This window comes from Onychostruthus taczanowskii, unplaced genomic scaffold (genome assembly GCF_017590055.1).
Source record: "Onychostruthus taczanowskii isolate IOZ18803 unplaced genomic scaffold, ASM1759005v1 scaffold38, whole genome shotgun sequence".
Taxonomy (NCBI): domain Eukaryota; kingdom Metazoa; phylum Chordata; class Aves; order Passeriformes; family Passeridae; genus Onychostruthus; species Onychostruthus taczanowskii.
In genome coordinates, this window is record NW_024501237.1 from 12,204,418 (window position 1) to 12,229,692 (window position 25,275).

Consider the following 25,275-nt stretch of genomic DNA (forward strand, 5'->3'; position numbering starts at 1 on the left):
CCTCAGTGACTGACAGAAGCATTTGGAATATATTTGGGACATGGACTGGACCTTGACAACGTTTAAGACATATCAAAGGAAACAGTGATTCTACTGTGTAACACATTGTAGACATTTTCATTAGAGAGCTAAATGACCACAGCTAAGTGGTAAGCTATGCAAGTTCATCAGGTAGATTCCTCCTTTGGGGTAATAATGTCCAGTTTTTAAGCTCTTTTGTTTTGGTCCTTGACCAAAAAATTTACGTGCTGAGCATCAAGGCTTAAATAAGCTCTCAGCATTCATTTCTTTCAAGTTTGGACCAAACAGCATTTAGGCCACCTCAAAATCAGGGTGGTGATACCCAGTTTGCACAGCACTGTTTCTGTTGTTCCTCCTCCCCAGGATGAGACACAATCAGATGTAAACTGAACTCAAAACGAACTGTTAATAGTTCCATGTGCAATAAGACATTTTCAAGGGAAAGCTACGCAGTAGGCCTTGAGTGTTCTTCCCTCTCATCCTGTTCTCACCAGCATCACCCTGTCCCAAGCACAGCAGGGTATGTACAGCAATGTGCAGAGACCAGGGATTCCAGCACACAGCAGAGCCATGGTGCTGGAGCAGTTTGCACAGTTTGCAGTGAAGACTGGTAGTGGTATGGGAACCCAAAAGATGCTTAAGCTCGGATGATTCAGTTCCTATGAAAAAGACCGTACAATTCTCATGGTACATCAACAAGATGGACTGGTATGCCAACTAACCTCTATTTTAATATTTAAATTATAACAATACAATAACTAGAAAAGGTCAGTGCTTCAAGTGACAGGTTTTGCCACTTCAATTCCAATATTTTTCCAAAATAAAGATGCGATTAGATCTACACTTGAGCATCAGTAGTGCAATACAGTATCCTTTCCTGAATAAAGGAGCTGAGGTTTATCCACAATAAAAGCTTTAAATAAGGTAGATTGTTGCCATTTATATATCAATTCTGTATGTTTGATATAAAATATATTGGGAAAGCTTCAACTGACTTATACAATCTACATTTGGCTAAAGCTCCACATAAGCAGCATCAGTGGAAATGAACATCAGAGGTGTACTTAATATAAAACACTTTCAAAACTACTCAGCAACAAATGACAGAAGTTTGGCTAAGAATAACTGAACATCTGAGGTGTGTACCAGACAAAAAGAATGGACCCTGTGGTTACTTGCACTATTTTAATGAAGTAAAAGAAATGCAAGGTTTAGTCCACTTCCATTTCTCCAGGGGGTTTGGTCTGCTGAGGGTTGTCCTTGGCTGGTTCGGGTTTGGTGTCAGCAGCGCTCTGTCCGTTCACCGGCCCGTTGTGCTCCCCGTTAGCTTTGGCCTGCCCGTCACTGGGAGGTTCTATCTTCGGCTTGGGCTTGGACAGAATGGGATTACAGAAGCTATCCAATTCCTAGTTGTGACACAAGTGAGACAGCAAGGTCATTTGGTGGCGCAGCAACTGCACTCAACTACAATGCCTCTAATTTGCTTCTGGTCCCTAATGGCCTGGAATGTCATTGTCAAGGACCACACTTCTCTATTCTGTCAAGTCTAGAAGCTTCCAAAAAAGCCTCTCAGGAGGCTGAGGAGCTTCTGATTTGCTACAAACCTGTATGTGACAGCCAATTCTGTAGAAACCTGGTGCTGTAACTCAGGATATTTTAAAAAGGCTCGTACTGTAAATCAGGAGCCAGCACTGAAGAGTGCTGTAACTGCTGCCCCCCTGTATAGATCTTTTAATAGCTTTAAAATCTCTGCAGATGTATAATTCTAGCTCAGATCTAGGCTAAAATCTGGTTCAGGAAAAACTGATTAGAATGCAACAAGTACAATTATTTTTTTACCTTAGATTTTGCTAGTATTTCTGCCACTTTGACAACTGGATCCTGAGTTAGACTGAGTTTGTTCTGGGCATTCATTTTGCTGTTCAACCAATTCATAGCCTCATTAATGTATTTTTCAACTTTCTCCATCTCAGCAGGATCTAGGTGGTCATATTTTTCATCCTAAGGGGAGAGAGAGGTATTTGTATCACCAATTAAAATATGCTGCTCACCCAATTAAGTTAATTTTCAAAGTTACAGAAACACCAATACCAGCTGTAAGTTCAGAGATCCATCTCAAGTGGTACCAGTATAAAAACACATAAATCTCTGATTTATGTTCTCATGAAGCAGCTCTTTCTGCTAGCAATGCTGAACAAGTTCAAAGCTCTCAGGAGCAGAAGTACAACAGCCTTTCCAAAGCAGTCCAAGAGGTAACTTTACAGGATTTGTGTAAACACAAAAGACTCTACAGCCAAACTCAAAACACCTGCAATCACTGAATGGTTAAAGCATTTGGCTTTACCTTATTTTTGTATGCTTCTACTGCTTTCATAAGAAGCTGAATCTTCTTCCCCAGTTCATTTAGCACTTTCGGTCTCTCTTCATGTTCCATGCATCTTTCCTGGATGGGCTGTCCAAATTTCTGGAATAATAAACACAAAGATCTTTACAAACACGTATTTCCTTTAGTCTGCTCTAAGAATACAATGCAGCATGGGAAGGAAGGCCGCCTTTAACTCCTTTTTTCACCCTTTCAAAGAGTCAAGTCTTTGCATATTGCTTTACCCCAACAACAAAAAAAAGCAGAAATGTAAACACAAGGAGTAGTGGCTCCTTTCTAGGTTGGTATTTTGCTGTTTTTCGCAAAAAGAGCATTTGCAACAGTTAGGCTTTAATGGATGCTTTAATTTTTAAGAAGTTAATCTGAAAACATCTAATTTTATCCACTGTTTGCTTTTTCCTTCTCTTGAATACTGGTATCCAGGCAGTTGCCTGGATCTACACTGCTGTTTCCATTAGTTATTCCTCCCCTTGAGGAAATGTGACTGGAGAGTAAATAGCTGGAAGCCAAGGGCTAGACATGTTCATCAACTTCCAATGAAGTGGGTAGTTATTCATCAGAACTTCTATTTTCCCCATCAGATCCTTAAAATCTGAAGCATTTAGGGTGTGTTTGTCATCAATAATCAAATGATACAATGGAAGCTACTGTTAAAGCACTCCAGAGCCTTTCTTGTTGGATATTAGACCCAAAAATTGATCTTACTATACATCTAAAGAAGATCACTGACAACAGGAAAAAAAAGAATATATATTCTGGAATGTAATTCTCATTTCCCAGGAGTGCTGTCAAACTACTCAAAAGCCTCTTTCAGACTGCAAGTAGTCTGACAGAAAATTCCCAGAGCAATTAAATTTCTTGTCATTAGTGACAGTCTGCTTCATTTCAACCATCTTCAAATTAGGAACACAACTCACATTAAACTGTACTTCTAGTTCTAAATATGAGTGAGTTTTCCACAAAACAACTTAAAACCTTACCTTTAATTCCTGAAGCTTATCCATGTATACTTGTTTTGGCTGGTCCTCTCCATCCTCATAAAGCCAGTTTTCTGTGTCCTCCAACATCAAGGTCAGCTTGTTGGAGTCCTACAAAGCAAATTATGGACACTCCAAGTCAGAAAGGAACACATCAAATAAGACTTCTCTCCCTGGCACAAACCCACCCTACTCAAAAAAGGACTGCTTCATCAGCTTAAAATATTCCAAGTGAGAGTGAAGGAAAACAGTAATTAACAGACTTCAAAGCCAAGGTTTTACAGAGATGAGAGAGGCAGGACAACCCTACTCATGTGATTTGCAGGTGAAGTTTACCAGAGTTACAAAATCAGTCCTGAGGCTATTTAAGGCAGTCCATGCACCTCTGAAGAGTGTTCCATATTATCTGTTCATTTCCTTTTTACTCCTACCCACTCATGCCATTCAGAGGCTTGTGGTGATCTGTCCTACTTTCCTATGCTGACCATAGGGTTTTCACTCTGCCTGCATCCCTGACCCTTCCTTGCCACTGAGGAGCTTCTCAGGCAGTAAAGAACTCTGCAAGTCAAATGTCAGGCATAACTTGAGCTTCACTGCTGGGAAGTCAAGCCATCTCCTATTCCAAAACTAGTCCAAGAGACCCCTGCAGCCTCCACAGAACACATACTAAAAATTTATGAACACAAAAGAACTTTTCCCAACAGCTGAAATCTATCAGCAAGTCTTACTTCTTCAGTGATAAATTTCTCAAAGGCTCCACACAGCTTGTCTCTGAATTCATACACATATTCTTCAACAGCATTCTTAGCATCATTTCGTTCCTTCTCAAGCTTGTCTTGCATCATCATCTTCCCCTAGGGTGGAGAAAGGCACACTGAAAACTGAAAGCATTTTTAAGTGTTCAGCTTAGTGACTACTCTTCAAACTGTAGCAGAGAAGCTGGCAGAGGCCTGATAATTCACAATTACTGATAAAAATGTTCACCTCTGTGAAAGTCATCACTACAAGCACAATAGAATGGGTTAAGTTAGTCCAGAGAAATTGAGTCATTTCACCAAAAACCCAAACCACAACCAAAATCTGTTACAATTACGGCAATGTCCTAAAGAATTGTAACTTAGGTAAGCCAATGACTGCAGATATTTTTAAGATACTTATTTACAGAGACATTAATTTCAGGAGTCACTTCTTTATGCTGCTTACCTCATTTTCTATATAGGAATTGATCAGATCTTGTCCCAGCTGCCTACAGAGGCTTGCCTGTATAGGGAGATCAATACTCTTAACTTTTGTTTTAGCCTTGGGCTGGGAGGGATGATCTTGCTTTTCTCCAGAAGTAGCCTATGAAAAGAGTGACACTAGTCAGAAACTTCCAGGAATCGAAATATTACTACCTTTATGCTCAAAAAAGAGAGACAAATTAAACTAGTTAAGACAGCTACAAATTCATGTTATGTAAATTAAGCGCCTAATTATTTCTCTGTATTCAAAATCACTATTACCTTAGTTTGGAACCAAACACGTGAAATGAATTTCTTTAAAGAACTGTTAAGTAAACTTGTTCAAAAGCTTAAAAGCATATTATTCTTCACAATGTTTCCTAATCTCCCTAAATTCCATCTTCATTATAAAGCCAGGTTAAACAGCAGAAACCTACTTTCAAGTCTTAATCATGCTATGTTGATTAAACTTCAGTTTTTCTGAAGTGCTATGGTAGGATTCCTTACTTATCCATTTCAATATAGCTGTCCTCTAAACACAATCTCATGATTTCCAACTAGCAAAATCAGTTAAGTGTGAGAATACTAGGCAAAAAATATCCCATCAATACTGAATACAAACCTTTGTTTCAGTTCCAGCATTTTCAGTTTCCTCATCTGCCTGGTTCTGTTGTTCAGCTTGACTTTTCTGCACACCATCTTCTTGATCAACCTGCATTTTATCCTGCAGAGAGTTACATAACTGAATGCAAAGGTTTGCTGTAAGATTGAGGACTGATATCAATTACAGTAAATTGCAGACAATATATGAACTTCACAATCAATCTTAAAAATTTATCCTTCACTATGTTTAAACAGGCATTTTGATGTTGTATTTGTATTTACATCTCTCAAATTAAATCAAAATTCTACTCTGCTTCTTGATGTTGCGGTCTGATCCCATCACATAATTACACTAAGCCTTGTGAATACTCACTTGGAATTAGAAACAAATACATATAAAATGAAATCAAAGAACATTCTAGCAGCACACCACCAACACAGGAAACAACAATGGATTCTCTATGGAACAGCCAGAACTATCATCTCCTATCATTTTTGACTTAACCCTTAAAGTTTGCAACCCAAAGCAGAAGTAATTTAATCACTGCAATGATTACCTGCATCCATCTCACAAGGCAGTGAAATCAATACTTTAGTGGCAGCCTCTTGGGAGTACATGAGCAACTGTCTTCCCTCCTTGCCACCCAAAATAAAGAGAGCCTCACTTACATTTTTCAGTAGGTTTATCACTTATGCCTTATTCTAAATTTAACAATCTGATTGGTAAATTACTAGTGCAGATCACCTGGTTTAAGTAATACAGCTCCATGTCATCACTGAAGGACACTTTTAATGGCATAGTAATGGGTAAACCTAGTGTTTTCAGGATGATTCTAATTCTCAGAGATCCAGAGCATTAATAACTAACAATCTGTAGCTAAGGTCTGAAAGGTCCAAGATGGCCTACATCACAAGGAATTTGTATTTCTGGATTCACAAACTACATATGCATGTAGAGTAATTTACTCCTAGTTCTACAAAATAATAAAAACAATTGTTTAAGGATTTCAAACTCTAGCAAAAGTGCCTATGTTGCAATTTAAAGTGGAAAACAAGACTACTTTGACCAAATTTAAAGTTTTGTCACTTGAGTGTAGGAAGAAAATATTTTCTAACTCCTCACTTGCTGTTCTTACTGTTCACACAGAAAAGCCAACAACTGGAAGGAACTGCTTGGCCTACAGGAAATAGCTAGAGAGGGGATAACAGGACACACAGACAAGACAAACCTCCTCAGAGTCGAGGGGATCATCCTCAATACTGAAAGGTAATTGCTGACAAGCACCATTGTAAAACAGAAGATGTGTTAGATGAATGAAGTGCTACAAATGGAAAGCCTGAGCATGGAAGCAGCTATTCTCACACTGAATTCAGCACACTCCCAGTAAGTTCCACATGCCTTTTACACTAGGTGCCAGCTCTAGCACTTCCAACCTTTGCTCACAAGATTACCAACATCATGTATGGAGCTGCACCATGCTCAGCATTTCAAATATGCCCACATTCCTGGAAAGCAGCATAGTGCTTATACCAGTTATGTAATGCTAGTTGTGTAACCATTTGCTCTAATTCCTGTAGAATATCCAACTAAGGTGGGAGAAGCTAAGGCCAACTCCTAGGAGAAAGGCTGTCAGAGCCAGTGCTGGTGTTGCTGTTTCCAGCTCCAAAGTGTTCCCTGGCACCCAGTCCTCAACTCTGCACTGCAAAGGGGCACCTCACTGGGAGCTACTCTCAGGAGGCTACTTTCAGTTTTCCATGTATAAAGAAATACCATATATTTTTTACCCATTGAAAACATACTTTGTGAGGAAAAACCTTTAAAATTAATTTGTCAACAGATCTCATTAATTACTCTGCCTTTTGCTAGTGATACTAGATAACACTAAGACTAGTAGAGAGATGATAAAAACAACGAAAAAACTACTTTATTATTTTTTAGAATCCGTTTTTCCATTCTTTGTTCTTAGTACCACACTTAAGCAATAAACATGAAAGGTGCTAAATAACCAAAGAAATAATTTAAGGGTGGAGAAGCAGTAACAGTCAGAAGCCAAACACAGCCATTTACCCTGCAATTATAGGCCATTTACCCTGCAATTACGGGCTCTGTTGCCACAATGACAGTGAAGACGTTGACAAGCTTTACATACCAGCTCCTCATCTCTGCCTTGGTTCTTACTTGCTGACTCGGTGTCCATGGGGGTGTCGTTGTGGTCCCCCTCGACGCTCTGCTTCTCGATGATGGACGCACTGGCTACGCTGAAGAGCCCGTGGATGTTGACGCGCACTTTCACCTTCACCTTGGAGTTGTCGCCGTCGTGCTGGGGACCCACATTCTGAATAGTGAAACGCCCTTGGAAACAACAGAGGTGGCTTTAATTGTTGTCCCAAAATGCACAGAAAGAGGGGGAAAAAGCCCCGAACACATTCCTTTAAGGGAGCTAATTTAAACGGCAACTTCATGTAGCTGAAACTATTTGGAAACTTTCTATTCTGCTGACAAACCTACAAAGTAAGCTGCAGGTAGATAAACAAAAAGCTGGTTCCTCGATTATTATCAGTTCACTGGTAATTGCTAAGATGGTTTTGCTTTATCTGTATTTCATTAAAAAAAAAAAAAGACAGTACTTTACTAGGTATTCTACTTTTCTCTGTTGCCTTCTGTAACCACCACACAAGAGAAACTACTCTGATTCATCTCAAATGGTTTCTTTTGTCCACATAACTCAAACTTCACACTGAAAAATAAAATGTTAACAGAGATAAAATATTCTGCTTAAATTTGATAACATGGCTGCACTACACTTTCTGGAAAATTAATAGTGCTTAGCAAGGTTTCTGAAAGCAGTGAGATTGATACTTCATTTTGCAACTTGCTGAAAATTTAAGTGTAGATTATGTGCATATGTAAAGGAGAATGTTTCTTCCTCAGGACCACAGACTTCTTGCATAGATAGCCAAACAGAGAGCAGCAAATTTGTACCTGATTAATGAACCAGTGAATACAACAATGAATTAAAGACCTTGAGGAGTGCAAAAATAACTGCAAAAAAGTAACATTAGCTAACAAGAAACTTATTTATGCCATCCAATTCTTTAGACTCTACTACAGATGCTTAAATGGAGGAAACATCTATATTTTATATTCTCAGATTAACAGAAAGAGACACGACAGATAACATGAGACAAGTTATCTGTCCAGACAGGCAACAGTTCCTTTGATCCAATTTCTTTGAAAAACACAGGCTGGCAGGCACGTAAGATCCTAATCAATTTTATAGAGACTAAAAGAACCAGACAATAGAGCACTGAACTTTGTGCCTACTTCTTTTGAAGCCTTCAGTAACTGTAAAGATAGACAGAAGGAAGAATGCAGAATTTTTTTTTAGGCATGTCAAACAGAGATGTCAATATGGTTTGCTCACTACACTTAAATCAAGAAGCCTGTGCTGAGCCTTTCTAAAGAACCTAAGCTTTTCTGTAAGCTAGAAAATATGGAAGTAACATATCTTACAAGAAAGGAGAACCACTTTTCCTGTATCAACAGGAGTTAGGGATGGGTGTTTTATTCCCATGTCCTTACCTATTCTGGAATCAGGATAAGGCACTTCATGTGGATGGGTATAATAAGCTTCCAAGTCAAAAGGCTCTTTCTTGTGGAAGGTAATTACTTTTGAGAAAGGAGCAGCGTGGTTCTTACTGAAGACTTCACACTCCCTAAAGCAATAAACATTAGGTAACATTAAACCTCTGAGCATAACTCAATGGATAATCAAAGTCAAGGTATGTTAGCAATCAGCAGCCCTGCTGACCAAGCAACTGAGTGATTTAGTTTAAGTCAGTTTTTAACAAGAGTTGGAGGTTGGAGGAAGGCCTCTATGTCTCAAAGCTGGACTCTGCATTTTATGTCACACTTATCAAAGATTAGGCAACTTCACCCCAACATTTTAATAATCGTCTTTCCAGTTGTTAAGCAGTAACTGGAACCCAAAAGGTAAAATGCTAAAAAAGAAAATTAGAATTTCAACCTTTTTCTTTATATCCAAACACACACTGTTTTGTAGGCACTGTACAACTTACCCTGTTCCTTCTTCATACGATGATTTCCATCTCAATGTTATGGAGTAAGGAACAACATCTGTGATGGAAAACTCACGCACTTTAAAAGCTGGAGAAAGAATTGCACACTAGGGAAAAAAAAAAAGAGACCAAAAATTTATTATATCCATATAGTCAAATAAATAGCAAGTACAATAATTAATACTTATCATATAGGTCATATGGAGGTCCTGCTTATCACAGACTTTTTTTTTTTTAAACAGAAACTTCCAAGAGTTAATTGAACTGAAAGACTTAACAAAAGTAACAGATGTTATTTCCCTAGTGATTTTCAGTAAAGATAACCAAGCAAAGGTTCCAAGTGACAACACAGAAGTGGAACAGCAGAATTTAGGTTCTCAAATTCAACAGGTCTTTTTAACAAGCCCATCCTTCGAACATGACACAGCAAACTAATGAATGTAACAGAATAATTTCCAATTAGTGCAATAACAAGTAAGACTCTGCATCTTGCCTCAGCTACAGTACCTTTTGCTTGTGGTTAGCTGTATTTCATTAGTACATTATGTTAAAGAAGCAATACTAAAGCTTTATTTCAGGAACTATACCTGCAAGGCACAGCCTCTTGCAACAGCTTCATCAGCATTTAGCGTGGTGCTTATCTCTTTACAGAAAAAGTTAGAGATCTGTTCCTTCACTGCTGGAATTCTAGTAGCCCCACCTACTATTTCTATACTGTAGATATCTTCACGCTGAAGTTCTAGAAAAGAGAGTGCATGCCCTTAAGTTATCATCAAGGTATCAGAAAGCTATCTTTGGACAAAAAAAGAAGAGAAAAAAAGATAAAAGTTCTCTTATTATCTAGGCATTGTGACAAGCCCTAAATATATTTCATGGCTGAAAAGATCTTCAAAACTCTTTGTCCCTCCTGTAGGCTACAAAGTTTTCTAGTTGCACAAACCTGGGAAATGCAGAAGCCAAGCATCAATGAGAACAGCTGTTCTATAAAGTGTATTGTCTATCTCCTTTCTGCTCTGCATGAACTCAGAAAGGTGAAACTGGGTCTTCTGCACTACTGGACAGTATCTCACCTCTCCCAAAACAACCCAAAAAAAAGGAAGCCCAAACAGATGTCATTTTATGTTTGGCTGAATTTTGCTTGCCAAAATAGAAAAGAAAACCTTTTAAGCCAATTTATCTAAAAACCAGCACATTGTGCTTGAATGTTAACTTGTTAATTCTGGAACCAGGATATATGTATGAAGTCATCTCAAACAATAGTCAGTCCTTGAACAGCTCTACTCAGCAGTTACTCAGGTTTTTAATTCCTGTATTTGCTATCGAGCCAAGTCACAAGACCAGCAGAGTTCTTCCCTTTTAGTTGAAGGTGCTGGAATTGGGGGTAAAAGCTTTCCTGTTAAAGTCTATTTCTCTCCTTTACACCACATTCGGCAAAAAACAAAAAAAAAACTTTGTTATTGGCACATGCTTTAGGTAATTCAATTTAAGAATATACTGCCAAACTATCAGGTCAGTGAGGACATGTAAGTACCACATGGAACAGGCTGGCCAGAAGGTTGCAGTTAAGAACAGTATCTTTTACCATCATCATTTTGGATTAGTTGTTTGGTGGTTTTTTTCCATCAATTCAGAGTGCCAACCTTTTCCATGACACAGGGTGAATGAAGGTCAATAACCAAGGCTGCAGAGTAGCATGTGCACTAAATGAGGCAGAAATGGGATCATGCATTCATGGCAAGCATAGGAATGGAACTTACATTTAACTTTTCAGTATTTAGCTTTGCAATTCTAATAAATACAAAAATACATTGAAAAGATAATCATTAAAGAGATCAGGAATGACTGGATTACTAGCAGCACTTCAAGTAACTTCTACTTACTGGCTTGATCCATGGCTGCTCTTAGAGGAGGTTCCACCCTGGCCAGAAGGGCAGCACACAGCTGCTCGAACTGAGCTCTGCAGGGCAGGGAGAGTGCTTGGTGTTAGCAGGCTGCTCAGAGACCACAAACTCCTGCCCCAGAGTGGGAACACCACCCAGTACCTGTTCATCTTACTGGAGACATCCAGGTCGTTCATGAAGCACTCGATATTGAGGGGAAGGTCAGACGCATTCGCACTCATCAGCTTCTTGAGCTTTTCACATTCCTGATACAATCGGAGCAGAGCTCGGGGATTCTCTTTTACATTCAGTTTGTATTTTGTCCTAAATTCTTCAGAGAAGTAATCTACCAAAGCCTCATCAAAATTCCTGCCACCTACGAAAGGGTCAAAGGTAGTGGCCAAGACCTGGCAGAAGTCAAAGAACAAGATCAGAAGTTATTAGACAAGGTTTGTGCTGCATCATTTACTCAGCACAGTGGGAAGTGCCATCATCGCCTTCCACATGGCTTCAGATAGCATTTGGCTACCAGAGACAGGCCCACAAAAGCATTCAGCCTTTAGTAGGTCACAGACAAAGTCTCCAAACCAGGAGGCAAAGACTGTTCAGCTTTGCTTCACATCCCACTGGATTTAGACTTTGAATTGTCTGGGATGGCACAAAAAAAAACCTAACACCTCAGAGCAACTCAAGACAGTTCAAGAGCCTCCCGTCAGTGAATCAGTTGCACAATTACAACACTTAAGAGGCTCCCTGAATATGCAAATATTTCAGGGATATGACACAAAAACTATGCAGTGTCCTTAATTATCAAGCACTTTCCAAAACACACTTGAGGATGCTACACTTCTGCATTGTACAAAAACGGACTTGATGAAATAGTCAAAATCTAACAGAAAGGTTTTGTAGTCCACATTTAAAAAATAGTTCCTACAGACATTTATTTTTTAAAAAACTAATCTTTCCACAGAGCACTATTTTGAGTTTTAAATACTTCAGGCTTTTAATGTATGACTTAAAAGATTACCTTCAGTTTTCCCTTGTTAAAAGCACAGATGGAAACCTGATATGCAGAATGCCCCATATCTACAAAGACCACATTTCTTGGCTTCTCTTCCAAGGCTGGCAGATCTTGCTTGTATATTCCATAGGCTAATGCAACTGGAAAACACCAACCCATGGAAGGTAAGGGGAAGGCACGCACAGCTGCAGACCATGCACTAAAAGCACCACCAAGAGACACATACTGCCCATGTTCATCCTTTCTAAAGGCCTTGATAACTCTTACTAAAAAGTCAAAATCATGTTGAAAACACATTTTTTTATTGACAAGAGAGAAAGAAATGTGAAGTGAAGGTTTAGCACTAATAAAGTCTCACCGTGCTTGTAGCCAAATTAACACTGTAATTTATGAAAGTACATAGATTAAGACTCATGCCTACACCTCTCTCCTTTGAAATGCTTTCCTTACAGAATTTTTTTACCTTAGCTTTGAAAAATTCAAGCATGCCCAAGAGATAAAGGAAATGTTTTGGAAGATTCATTTACACATGCTTTCACAACCAGCACTCATTTGGAAGGCTTTTTCAGACTTTTCAAAAGCAAATAAAATCAATCAAGAAAAATAAAAATTACTGACTCAAGCAGCTTCAACTTTAGTACCCATGAAGTGTTATGTATTTCTATGCCCTACCTTAGAATTCACCAAAACCCGAAGAGGGGAGTAAATTACTTGATAGAAACACTTGTGCCACTGCTACAGCACACAGGACTGCCACAACGTTAAGCACAGATCCCAGGTTTATTTCCAAAGCTATTCCCAAGTGTGACAGTGCTCAGGTTAGCAAACCCCAGCTCTCATGGTCCTTCCCAAGTGCTGCACACCACCCCACTGCTGTGTTTCCAGTTCCCAAACTGGAATGGGCAGTACTAGCCTGGACAGCTCTCTCCCAAGCTCCCAATTGTGTAAGAGCAGGGTGTCATCACCCTCACACTCAACAGCCTGGATGACCTCAAAGGACAAAAAAAAGTCCTTTACCTGCTGTAGTTTCATTCATCAGCTTCAGACAATTTAATCCTGCAATCTGTGCAGCTGCCATTACAGACCTTCTTTCAGCATCAGTGAAGAAACTGGGGACCTGTTTCCAAAAATAATGACACTGGATATTATAGGATATGGATTTTTTAACTTAGAGTAGTCAGATTTGGCCATCAAGCTATCCTATAAATGTCAGTACCACAAGAATCTGTTATAAGCTAACCTCAAATTAATAAGGCTATCTGAATAAAACAACTATCTAATTCATTTTAGTGCATATTTTAATTAAAAATTCAAAATATGACAAAAATGAAGTTGCATCCAGGATTGTTTTAAATAAAGCAGATTTCAATATGCAAAAAATAATTCCTGAAAATGTTTTCTTAGATTGTTTTAATGAGTCTTTCATCTTAAAATCATCACCAGTTTCTGGAAACACTTGTGCAGGACAAAGTCAACCCAACAAACATTCACACACAGCCCCACAGTAAGCCAATGGCAGAAGCAATGCAGTGATGCTGGAATCCAGCTTGAACCTGTATCCCTTTTTCAGCTATCACTGCCACCACAGTGCCAGCTTACAGTGTGCTACAAGGTTCAGTGCCACCAAAAATAGCCACAGCACCATCAGAGCCCATTTAGGATCTGGCTGCCATCAGCTGGCATCTCTTCAGCAGACTAGAGCTCCATTTCATTGTGTGTTTTGTTGGCTACCACTGTGGGGCATTGCCAAGGATGCCTGGGTGTGTGGGAGGTATTCTCCCAGCTTAAGGAAGCAAAGAAAAAGATCAAAGCAGATTTCTAACAGCTCAAGTACACAGCTTTCCAGTTCCCATGGCTCTGCCTGACAGAGAAGGGATAACTGCAATCCTTCATGCCCAAACTTCCCACCAGGGCCAGTAAACAAAGACCATGTGAAAAGCAGACACAAGACTTCATAGCCAATAAAATAAAATGACTTTTTCAAACAAAGCCAAGTGGTTGGGTGTGTCACATTAATCAGCAGGACGCTCAGAGCCCTAAGTTCAGGTGACTCTCAACTGCACTACAACAGTGTTCGCCCATGCAACAAGAAAGACATTTAACAAGAATTTAGGAAGGTTCTTTGGAAGCAAGGAGGATATGTTTACACCTAGGACAGCTCCCACTTGTAACAAGAACTACAGTAATCAGAAATACTGTCTGTAGCCCTTGGAGACAGACAGACTGCATCAGCTTAAGCACTGTGTCCTTTCTGAAAATACACTCTTGATTTAACAACCTTTCCATCTCCTCACAAATGCTTCAAGAAGTATTCTCACACTTGGAAAACTTGCAACAAAGGCCCACTTTTGGGGATATGATTTCTACCTGCTACTTGAACCTCTTACCATGGTATAAATGGTCCTAGTTTGCATAAAGCTGCCTATGGATTGCAATAAATATACACAACTTACTGATATCACACAGTCGGCCACTGGTTTCTTCAAAGCACTTTCTGAAGTCTCCTTCAGCTTGGCCAGCAGCATTCCCGTGATCTGTTCCACTGCAAACAGTCTCTCTTCATCCAGGTACCTCACCTGGAACAGAGAATTGGGATTCTGTAATCAATCACCTCAACCTTGCTCTCAAGATGTGCAACTTCATATTAATTACAATGAATTATTAATTCATACCAATTAATTATTATTCCTAATGTTGAGCATTGAGACCCACTGAACACCAGGCTCTAGACACAAGTAACTCCCTGCCTATTGATCTGTGCTCCCTACAAGGAATCTTCAGCAGTTCAGTTTGTTGGGTTTTTATGGTAGTGGGTTTTTTTTTGTTTGTTTGGGGTTTTTTTTGGTTTTTTTTTTTTGGTTTTTTTGTGGGAAGCTTAACACCTCAGTTACCTCAAGGGACTATTCACAATGATACAGTATTTCTGCTGCTCGTGTATTTTGAATTTTAAAAAAAAGCAGCCAAAAAAGAGCACAATATACGTAGGATCACATTGTGCTATAACACAGGCTAAAAATAAAAGTTTTGGAGCAAGCCCAAGGAACATTTGCTTCCTGCAACAGTCACTCAAGCACAGGAGGCAGGGAAGGTGTAAACCAGGCAATTCCAACAGTACTGCCCTGCTTAGGAAATGTGCTTAGGAAACGTGGTCAGGAACCTCCATGGGAGGTTCTGTGTCCTGAATTCCTAACAAGCTATCATCTCTCCAGCAATCCCAAGCACTCCTGCCATTTAGTTTGGAAGCAAATTAAAGATAACTTGTTCAAATTTCATATTCAGAGCATTATGCTGTTTTCCTGACACTTGGTCTCTGCATGTCTGATGGGAACTAATAATCTCACACTGTAATTACACAGATTTGAAGATAAATCTAGTAAGGCCAAGTGAAAAGCTAATGTGACTTAGGAAAACTAAAATGATTGATGAGAAACCTCAGTGGACATGTTGGAGAAAGTACAGACTTGTTCAGAGACACAGGAATGTATTTAGTTTTCTAAAGGACCACAGAGGAAGTTAAGTGACAAGGGCCCAAAGTGCTCATCTCTACCACCAGGGAGATTCCACCCAAAGCTCTCACTCACCTTGACTCCTACAGAGCCATTTGGCATCTTCTGAAGTTCATAGGGAAGTTTGGCCCTCTCAGCTTGGATGTAAGGATCTTCAAATGCTCTTCCATGCAGTTTTTTGAAGCCATGGACTGCATTTTTTACATTTGTGACGATCTGTGGCAAAGATATTTTCATTACCCATGACATCCTGATACAGAGGGCTGCGCAGAAAGGAATTTTTCATGTTGGGCTTAATGCACACACTGACCTGTGTGAAGCCCCACACATTTCCTAAATGCAGCATGTGAGGAGAGTGAAAGAACCACCTACTTTTTAATCTATGGCCCCTATTAGAAAAATTGGTATGTACTTCTCTCTGTAATATCCATTTAACTTGCTGCCATCAATTTTCACTGTACCTTTTATTTCAGAGAAGCTTTCTGATACAGCATGAGTGATTTAAGATCCTATATTGCTGCAGTGGCTGCCTGCAGGAACTAATGAAGTTATTACCTACATTAACCTTAAATGAACCTTGAACAAATTAACACATTTCCCTTCCTTTAAAGTTCTCCTCTAATTCATATCCCATCTGGATGTAAAGCCTCCCCACACCTATTCTCTCATCAGGACAGGCTTTTAACCAAAGAAAGATCCAAAACAAACAAATCCCAGTGAACACAGTATTTAAAGCTATCAAAAGAAACTACTACAGAAGCATCTTCTCCAAGATGAACTTGTTTACCAGTCAGAAAGTTTTTGATCCATTTACCTGGCTCTTTGCTGCATTCCCAATGGCTCGGGTCTTGGATCCTAAAGATATACATGCTCTAAGTAAAAAAAAAAAAAAAAAAAAAAAAAAAAAAAAAAAAACTTTAAAAAAAAAAATTTAAAAAATTTTTTAAAAATTTTTAAAAAAATAAAACATCGTAAAATATTTCTATGGTACTTTAGAACACCCACAAAAACTCAAACAGCAGGACATGGATGTGTTAAATAACAGCATTACTGCATGAAGCACCAGAACCTGAAATGGAATTCTTGTTATTTTGTTCTTTGCAAATTAATTTAGAAACACCAAGCAACTGCAACTGTTGCCATTTTAATTGCATTTAAGGGATTCTGTGAAAGCTGAAATGTTCCACAGATCGCATCACGAAGGAAAGGCAGTGATAGTTACTTCTGGATCACAGGTTAAAACCTAAGAAGCCTGTGAGATTTCATTCAAACCCCTGAAATTTACCGGCCAGGTTCTCTTGACTCAACAACCCTTGAGTCTCACAGGGCAATATTCACACTCAAGAGCCCTTAGCAACAATCCTAAAACAACAATTAAAAACCCACAAATCAAGGGAGCTGAAGAAGTGAGTGAAGTGCTTCACAGCTGAGCACTACCAGGTCCCTGCTGCGAACATGCACAAAGGGAGGGACCTGGCGACAGCTCCCAGGCACGCAGGGCTCAGGAAGCTCTGCTGTAATCCACAGCTCCCTGCAGCTTCTTGGCCACCAAGAATACCCCCCTGGATCAGCAAAGGCTGCCTCAGGCCCCAGCCACCATCTGGCCTCTCAGCACTGCCTTTGGAAGTGTTCTTTTCTATTCCGGAAGTTACCAACACCGCATCTTCACATCACAGACCTGAAATACAACTCTGCCCCAAAAGGCAACCGATCTGGCCACAACCATTCAGGAGTAACAGAGAAGCCCAGGTTTTCACACAGCTGGAATGTAATCGTTTAATGCATGCATAAAGGTCACTCCAGCAGACTGCTTCCAGCTTCCCCTCCATCACTGCAATCTGGCAGTATTTTCTAGCTATCTTCTCTGTGACATCCAAAACCTTCTCCAGATTTAACTGCTGCAAACACACGAGGCATTTCCCTACATTTCCAAATAGGCAGTTCAGCTTGCACAAACAACTTTTACAATTTTTGACGTCACAAAGCTACAGGTCCCCAGTTATGCCTTGTGACAATTAGGGGAAGTCAGATAAACGAGCAATTTCCACGGCAAGCAAATGATTTACAAACGAATGCTATTGCATCACACCTTTTCAGTGCAGGAATCTGCCTCTGCTCACAGCCAGCACAAACTGCACACTACCCCATGCAAAAGCAGCTCAGAGCCAGCACAGCTCCTGCCATGGGTTATTTCAATTACTTCCAGCACAGGGGGATGGATGGTTTTTCCCTCCTGCAGCTGGGAAGCAGAGATGCCAAAAAAATAAACGTGCCCTCCTTGGCTTCAAAAAATTCAGTCGTTTCCAAGATTCTTTATTACATCATCTTAATTACAGCATGTGATCACATTAATCACACCTGGTGTGAAGTAAGTTATGAGCTAACAGCAACCGTCTTGTTTTCCCACAAAACCACAGTGGTGAGGCAGAGCACCTGAAAGGACCATTTGCCATGAGTTTAACGTGCCAGAAGCACTGGAAATGTGTTCAACAGCTCTGCTGAAGTTCCCAGCCCAGGAGAAGTCGAGTGTCAGTCTTCAAAGAGATAGAGGGCCAAAAGCCAGGAAATATCCAAGTTCTACTGAAATGCACGGCTTATTGGCAGGATCTTTTCCCTTCTTTGTAAAATGCTTGTGCTAAAGCTTCCAGGATGATACATGGTTGTACTGACACTGGATTACAGCATGTAATTAACTAACAGCTAACTCAATTACCTGTGTGATGTGAGCACCTCCATAGGAATAAGTTCATTTAAATAAGTCCACATTCAAATAAATTCATTTACTGTGTTACTATGTGCAATAAGGAAAGTTCTGATGACTGAGAATTAGTAGATCTGTCTGTATCACTCAAATCCCACTTGAAGTAAAGATTTAGCTACTACGAGAAACTTACATAACCGTAATAACCTGTTACATTTCTATTTACCTTTGTTAGATTTCTCTCAAGACAATAAATAACACTAGAAAAGATGCTTCTCAAGGTCTCCTCTATTACTACATTTTGAGACAGAAAAGGTCAATGGAAATGTCACTTCAGGTGTGATAGGTACTGTCTTTAAGTGTATGTGCACTCCAGATGCTGTAATTGGTAATTTGAACCTCTTTCATAATTACTTTGCAAGTATTTTGAAAGTACAGTTAATCAGACATTAGTGTGAAATAGATCATATGCAGGTAAGCCTACCTACAAAGAACACACTCCAAAAATAGCTAAAAATTGGAAGTGCTCTTCATCACAAGGGAGAAGGGAACTCTAGCTGCCTGAGGATTCGCTGGGCAACAATTTCATGGGATCCGTTGCATTTGAAAGGCCACAGAATTTCAGTTCTCACAAGGATAATTATTTCCTGAGAGTTAATACGAGAAGCATATTTTTCTAGATAGTAAAAAGAATTTTCAAGAGTATTCCCATTAAAACAGACGGCAATCTTCGGCCATCAACTTCTCTGTACTTTTAAAAATCAACTTTTTAGAAAGCAAACCTACGCCTCTCCGAGACCAGGGCAGGAGTGCTGAAGTTACTACAGTCTCACACAGCAGAAACAGCTTTCTCTGTTGGCTACGAGTTCCTTTGTAAAAAGAGAAGCACCATCCAACCCCCGATTTTATAAGTATTACACGAATTCCTGAATACCTTCAAAATTATGCACAGATGGAGCTCTAAAAATCCTAGACGTATCCCATAGAAACAGAGGAGCAGTATCTCCACCTACTCTTGCGTCTCCCATCATCACGGACGTTGCCCAGTGCCCCCCCTTCCCCGCCAGACCTCGGTATTCCAGGGCCAGCAGACGCGGTGCGAGCACGAACAGGTTTAAAGAAAGGAAACTCATCGCGCCGCTTCCCTGCTCAATCAACCTCCTCCTCCTCCTCCTCCTCGGCAGTCTCGCCACCACTCGTGCGATTGTTAATGGGAGCGCTCCCAGCCCTGGCAGCCGTTCCGGACCCGGGCAAACACAGCGCTCCAGGGGCATCCCTGGCTGCCCGGCAGCGGAGCCTGCCGAGGAGCGCCCCACGCCGAGCCCGTGGAGCCGCGCGGCTCCTCCGGCAGCACAGCGCGGGATTTCAAGGGCACGCCGGCACCGCCAGGAGCCGGCACGCACACCGCACACCCCGGGGCTTCCCCGCACACGCATTCCCGGCAAGGGGCTCCCTGCCGCCTCCCGGCTCGGCGGGCACAGCCGCGCAGGGGCCGGCCCGGGCGGGGGATCCCGCGGGGGGACCCGCGGGCAGCCCGCGGCGGGCGGGGCCGGGCGCGCCGGTACTCACGGCGTGCAGCGGTCGCTGTACTCGTTGGCGATGGTCTCGATGCCGCCGCTCCGCGCCACGCCGATATAGCAATTGAGGAAACCGAGGTCGATGCCCACCACAGACATGGCTGCGCCCGGGCTTGCTCTGGCGCTGGGACCGGCACTGGGGCTCCGCGCCCGCCGCTCCCCCACTGCGGAGCGCCGGCACCAACCGGCAGCGGGCCCGCCGTGCGCAGGCGCCACCGGCGGGGAGCCCGCCCGGCCCCGGCGCCGCCTCGGCTCTTTCCGGCAGGGCTCGGGCGGCGCTGCCCTTCCAGAAGGATCTGGAACGGGAGGGATGCGGGCGAGCGGGGAGGGATCAGCGCCGCCCAGAGCGACAGCGCGTCAGCGCTGCGCAGGGACCGCCCCGGCCGCCTTAAAGGGTCGGGGCAGTGCGGCTGGCCCGGGGCTGTCGGTGTCGCACGGGCCGGGTTAATGGGATTATAACAATCCGCAGCAATTAATGCAGCGGAGCCATTGGCGCGGCCGGGCTGGCGGTGAGGGGGCCGGCTCCTGGGGAGCCCCGGAGGGCCGAGGTGAGCCCTGCCGCCAGGAGCGCCCAGCCGGGCCCGGCAGCTGTGCCCGCCACAGAGGGGACACGGCTCTCGGTGCCGCCGGGGCCGGGCACAGGCAGAGTGTGGCACTCTGCTCCTTCATTCCGCCCGTTGCCAGCACCTATGGAAGAGACAGCCCCGGCTGCGGTTCTGTCCTTTCCCAGAAACACCTGTGTCTGTTTTCTTTCCCTGGAGAAAAAAGTCAACTCGAACCCCAAGTATCTCTGCTTACCCCGCGTTTTATGGGTATCGGATATTTATGTTTTGAAACTCCACAAAATAAATCTACAGGCTGGAAAAGTTGCCCAAGTATTTATTTGCTTCTAAAAATGACGCTGTTTCACACAGCAATGTGACGTCTTTGTGACACAGCATGTGACACTGCACTGCACGGTTCTGTTCCACTGGGGAGATTAAAAATAAGCACGAAACGACTAAACTAGTTTAACATCCCTGTCAAGAGGCTTGATTATCTCTCCCATTTGTCACGGTCTCAATGGTCTACTAAACAACCAGAATTTTCCTAATGAAAACATGTTCTTTTCCTCTAAAACCTCCAGAGGCAAGAGAAACCACTGGTACACGGAATTATTTGTAACACAATTACTCCACCTGCCTTAATTATCTCATTTTTATTTGCTAGGATGAGGATCAGAAAGGCAAACCAGGCCCAGTCCCATCTCCAGCAGCTGGGGAAGCAGATCCCTAACTCCAATTCCTGCTCTGCTCTTTCCATCCCTGTTAGAAAAAGGTGGTTCAAGGTATAGCAGCACCGCTTGAGGCTGACTTCCCCACTGAATAGAAACCTCGGGGGCAAAGAGATTAAATGCAAATGCTCCTGTGTGGTTGTGCAACCCAAGCCAGCTGGTTTGAAGCTGCTGTGGGGAGCAGACTTGTGCAAACATTCCTGACAGCCACTAAAAAGTGCCAATGGAATTTTTATTTGCTTTGTGCAGAGTTGGAGATGAGAGTACCAGCAGGCTAAGCCAAACTCTTGGAGGCATTTCCTAAAAGTTGTCTGTGTGCTTCAGTGTCATGCTGATGCCCAGCCTGTGAGTATGAACAAAACTCACTCCAGCCAGATAAGGCAGAGATTTACCTGAGCACAGCCCCCCTTCTCATCATGGACTGCCACTGCTGCAGTCTTGGGACTGAGGTTGCCCCAGTCTTTCCAGTTCTTGGCCTGTGGATCACATCTGTTATTTTAGCAGCTCAAAAAAAAAAAACCCATTTGTACAAATTCCATGAGCCAAGGGTTTCATGTCAAACTTAGTGTCTGGGGTGAAATTTTAGGAACACTGCTGGGCTTAATTTCTTTGAAACCAGACATTTAAATGCCTCCTAAATGCTTCTTTTGGATCCTAAATTATCAATACTCCACAAGGTTTGGTCTTTCCCTCAGAAATAAGTTTTCTCATTTATATACATGCTAAGACTTATCCTAAATACTGAGAAGGATCCTGAGCCATTTTAAATTTTCTCAAGAAATACTGTACTAAGTGTTCTAGGCCTCTGTATGCTTGGCTCTTTATTTTTTTTGGGCTGTGTTTCGGCTTAAAATGCTGCCAGCCAGGTAAAAGCCTTTTCAGTGTTGTTTTAGTATGAACAAAATGGAAACATTGAGAATTTCAAACAAGAGGCAAGTAAGTATTTTCTTGGATTCCTTGGTCTTTCTGTAGTAAAGAACACTAAGGAACTTCTCTCCTAATGGATCACTCCAAAGGAGGATCTTCTGACCATTAAATATTTATCTGGTGTCACGCTCTATTAGCTGGTACCAGTGGCTAAATTTAGAAAAGCTGTGATCCTTCTTCTGATGCTTTTTTTAAGCTCTACTGGGCAAGTAGAAGGCTTAGGAATTAAATGAGGTCACTCCCGTCCTAAGGGTGCTCTGAATTCTTTCAGTGCTGTTGAAACTTGCACAGCTCATTTTTTCCTTCTTTAGTATGAGTGAAATAGTTTTTTACCAAGTAGATTGCAGTTCATTAGTGATCAATAGAGTCCTCTAAAACATATTAAAGGCTGTATTACAAACCAGCACTGTTTTTTTGTCTTCACTAGCAAAAAACATGCATACCTGGTTTTTTTTTGGGAGAGATAAATCCAAATCCCTCTCATTATGTCAAATTGTATTGGAGAGAATACACTCTTTTTTTTAAAATTAATATTGAAGATTTAACCAGCTACATCCGAAATCAAATCCAATGCAGGGTAATGTTCTTTGGACCCTTGCAATGTCAGGGTAAGGTTCTAGGTCCTCCATAATGGCAGAAAGACAATCTTGTCTAATTCAGGCCACTGATAAACACATATGAAATATACGTTCACAATAAATATAATATTTATGTTCATCAATATAAATAACTGTCATAACGTAGCTAAAAAGCATTCAGCATATTTTATTTTGGATCAACATGAATATATGCAAATGAGAGGCTATTTGATAATGGTTGTTGCTGCTTTGCTGACAGAAACCAGTTTTGCTGAAAGCAGCAACTCTAGTAGGCTAGTTATTTCAGAAAGTTGTCCCATCTGGAAAACACAGTCTTAACTGGAGAAATAAGAGGTGATATATTTAATTCAAGGCCTCCACTTGGATCAGAATAAGCAGCATGATAAGAAGTTGTTAAAATCACACCAGTCAGCTTCATTTGCACCTTCAGAACAACATGAATGAAACAAGGATCACTCACAAAATACAAGAATTTGTACACCCACAACACATATAAATCCCCTCATTCTCACATTTTGTGCTAGTAAACCCATTACTCTAAATTATTGTAATTTGTGGTTTTAGTAATCTTTATACTCTTCCCTATCCTAGTGGCAAGTTAATGACCAGAAGCAGAGGCAATTCTTTGGCAAAGCCTCAAGAGGCACAGCACTTTGAAATAAAACCAGCATGAACTACAGGCCTGCTGCTCGGATGCAGCATAAACCAGTGAAATCACCTTTAGTCTGAAAGGAAGACATCAGTAGTGCTAATGGGGTAAGCTTCAAGGTTTGTGATATTTAGGACAGATTACCAGAGGTATGCAGGGCATTATGTAAGAATTTAAGTATCTCTGGTATTTTCTGAAATGACCTAAGCAATTTCTATGCCAGCATTTATTCAGATTTTATTTTGACTTCCTGGAATACCAAGAGAGGAGATCCTTGAAACAAAACACTTTGGAACTAACAACCCCTTCTGTTGCCGGGTGGCAAAACTTCCTCAGGGATGCAGGAAACAAAATCCTGCTTTCTCAAGAGCATTTTCACTTTTTAAAAAAATAATTATTTATTTGAAGATAATCTTCACAGTAAGAATTAGTATTATTAAGTGTACTTCAAATGCTACTGAACAACCTAGTAAAATTATTCTACCCACAAACCTGTCCTGCTCCAAATACCCGTCTCTGAGTAGGAAAAGGAAAATCAATCCTAGTTTTCTATTAAAAGCTTTCACCAAGCTGTGAACTGAATATAATACTACAAAACAAAAGTAGAAGCCTGTACAAGTTCTGTAAAATGCACATCAAATCCAGCAGATAAGAAATGTAATTTTGATCAATTTCTCCTACTGTAGAATGGCCCGGCTCTTCAGTAATAGTCTGTCAGGCACAAATAACTGTAAATGGAAAAGCTGTTGCTAACACACTCATGAGTTCATAATAAATGTGATGACAAAGATTTAAAAGGTGTTCATTTCAGTTTGTAAAAGCTACCTTAGTGGTGTCCATAACATCCAAAACTGAGGGCCTGGTGCACAATAATTCCCTGTGCTGACCTACCCAATCCCTGCACAGGCCAGGAAGCCCATCTGTATTTGTAATTGTAATAATCCAGTCCCCAGTTCCTGGAACTGCTGCTCAGCAGCACCTACGAGAAGAGAAATGTATGCACATTGTTATGCATGCAGACACTGTTTTCAGCACAGACTCCCTGCAGAGCTGAGACCTTTAAACAGAGGAGATCACTGCTTTGTCTCTTTCTAACAAAGCATAGAGACCTGGAAAGGTGAAGACAGAATATTCAAACAGGTAGTGACTTCCATTTGCTGAAACAATTCCCAGCTCAAATAACTGCCATTCCAATGCTGCTGTCCTCCAGCAGAATCCTTAAGGATCAAATCCTCTTTCTCTGGAAATATTTTTTTTTTCTATGGAATACCAAGCTTTCAGTTCCTCCCCACGCATTCTTGCTCAGATGTATGAGAAGTGTTACTTGTTTCAGCTTTTCCCTATAGTGGAGCAAAAGTTAAAAAATCTGTGTGACAAAGTTTAAAAAGTTAAAATTGTATGTGTAGATTTTAAATCTGTTTTCCAGCTCTTGGAATTTTCTAGAGGTGAAAAGATGGGAGGAAATAAACCAATCTTTGAAGGAAGAACTCCAAACTGTGCACCTTCTTATACCAAAGGCATCACAAAATGATTAATTCAGCCCAAGTACAAGGCATAGGGAGCAACAGGTGAAGCAAAGCAGGTGCACAGACAACAACCAGAGTTAAGTTGTCCATTGCAGGCAGATCAGGAAAGCCAACAGCCCCAGAGACAGCAGAGATTTCTCTCTGTAATGCAAAACCTTCCAGACACGCTTTCCAGGAAATAATTTTACTTATTTGAATGAATGAAATGTATCTAGAGACATAAAGTACCCAGAAATTATCTGCAGTTTGAGAAAATCTTCAGTTGATATTCTTGATACGGAACAAGGATGGTCATTCATTCTTTAAATGACACCCCATAATAACTTAAGTCA

General features: G+C 41.2%; 1 protein-coding gene across 2 annotated transcripts; it reads right to left on the reverse strand.

The window, feature by feature from the left end:
- Positions 1–735: 735 nt before the first annotated feature.
- On the reverse strand, positions 736–20,266 carry HSPA4L (heat shock protein family A (Hsp70) member 4 like). Of its 2 annotated transcripts, none has more exons than XM_041412037.1 (19): positions 19,962–20,266; positions 16,506–16,563; positions 15,767–15,907; positions 14,639–14,761; positions 13,203–13,302; positions 12,192–12,325; positions 11,327–11,571; positions 11,165–11,241; positions 9,872–10,023; positions 9,285–9,391; positions 8,788–8,921; positions 7,355–7,557; positions 5,224–5,325; positions 4,585–4,722; positions 4,110–4,235; positions 3,385–3,492; positions 2,366–2,485; positions 1,861–2,022; positions 736–1,427 (listed from the first exon to the last, which is right to left on the reverse strand). In XM_041412037.1, exons 1-19 carry the CDS (start codon positions 20,066–20,068, stop codon positions 1,233–1,235), a joined length of 2,532 nt encoding a protein of 843 aa, XP_041267971.1. In that variant the 5' UTR covers positions 20,069–20,266; the 3' UTR covers positions 736–1,232. The 2 variants fall into 2 exon arrangements, with proteins under 2 accessions (XP_041267971.1, XP_041267972.1); XM_041412038.1 differs by lacking the exon at positions 19,962–20,266 and adding an exon at positions 19,327–19,934.
- Positions 20,267–25,275: the final 5,009 nt, after the last annotated feature.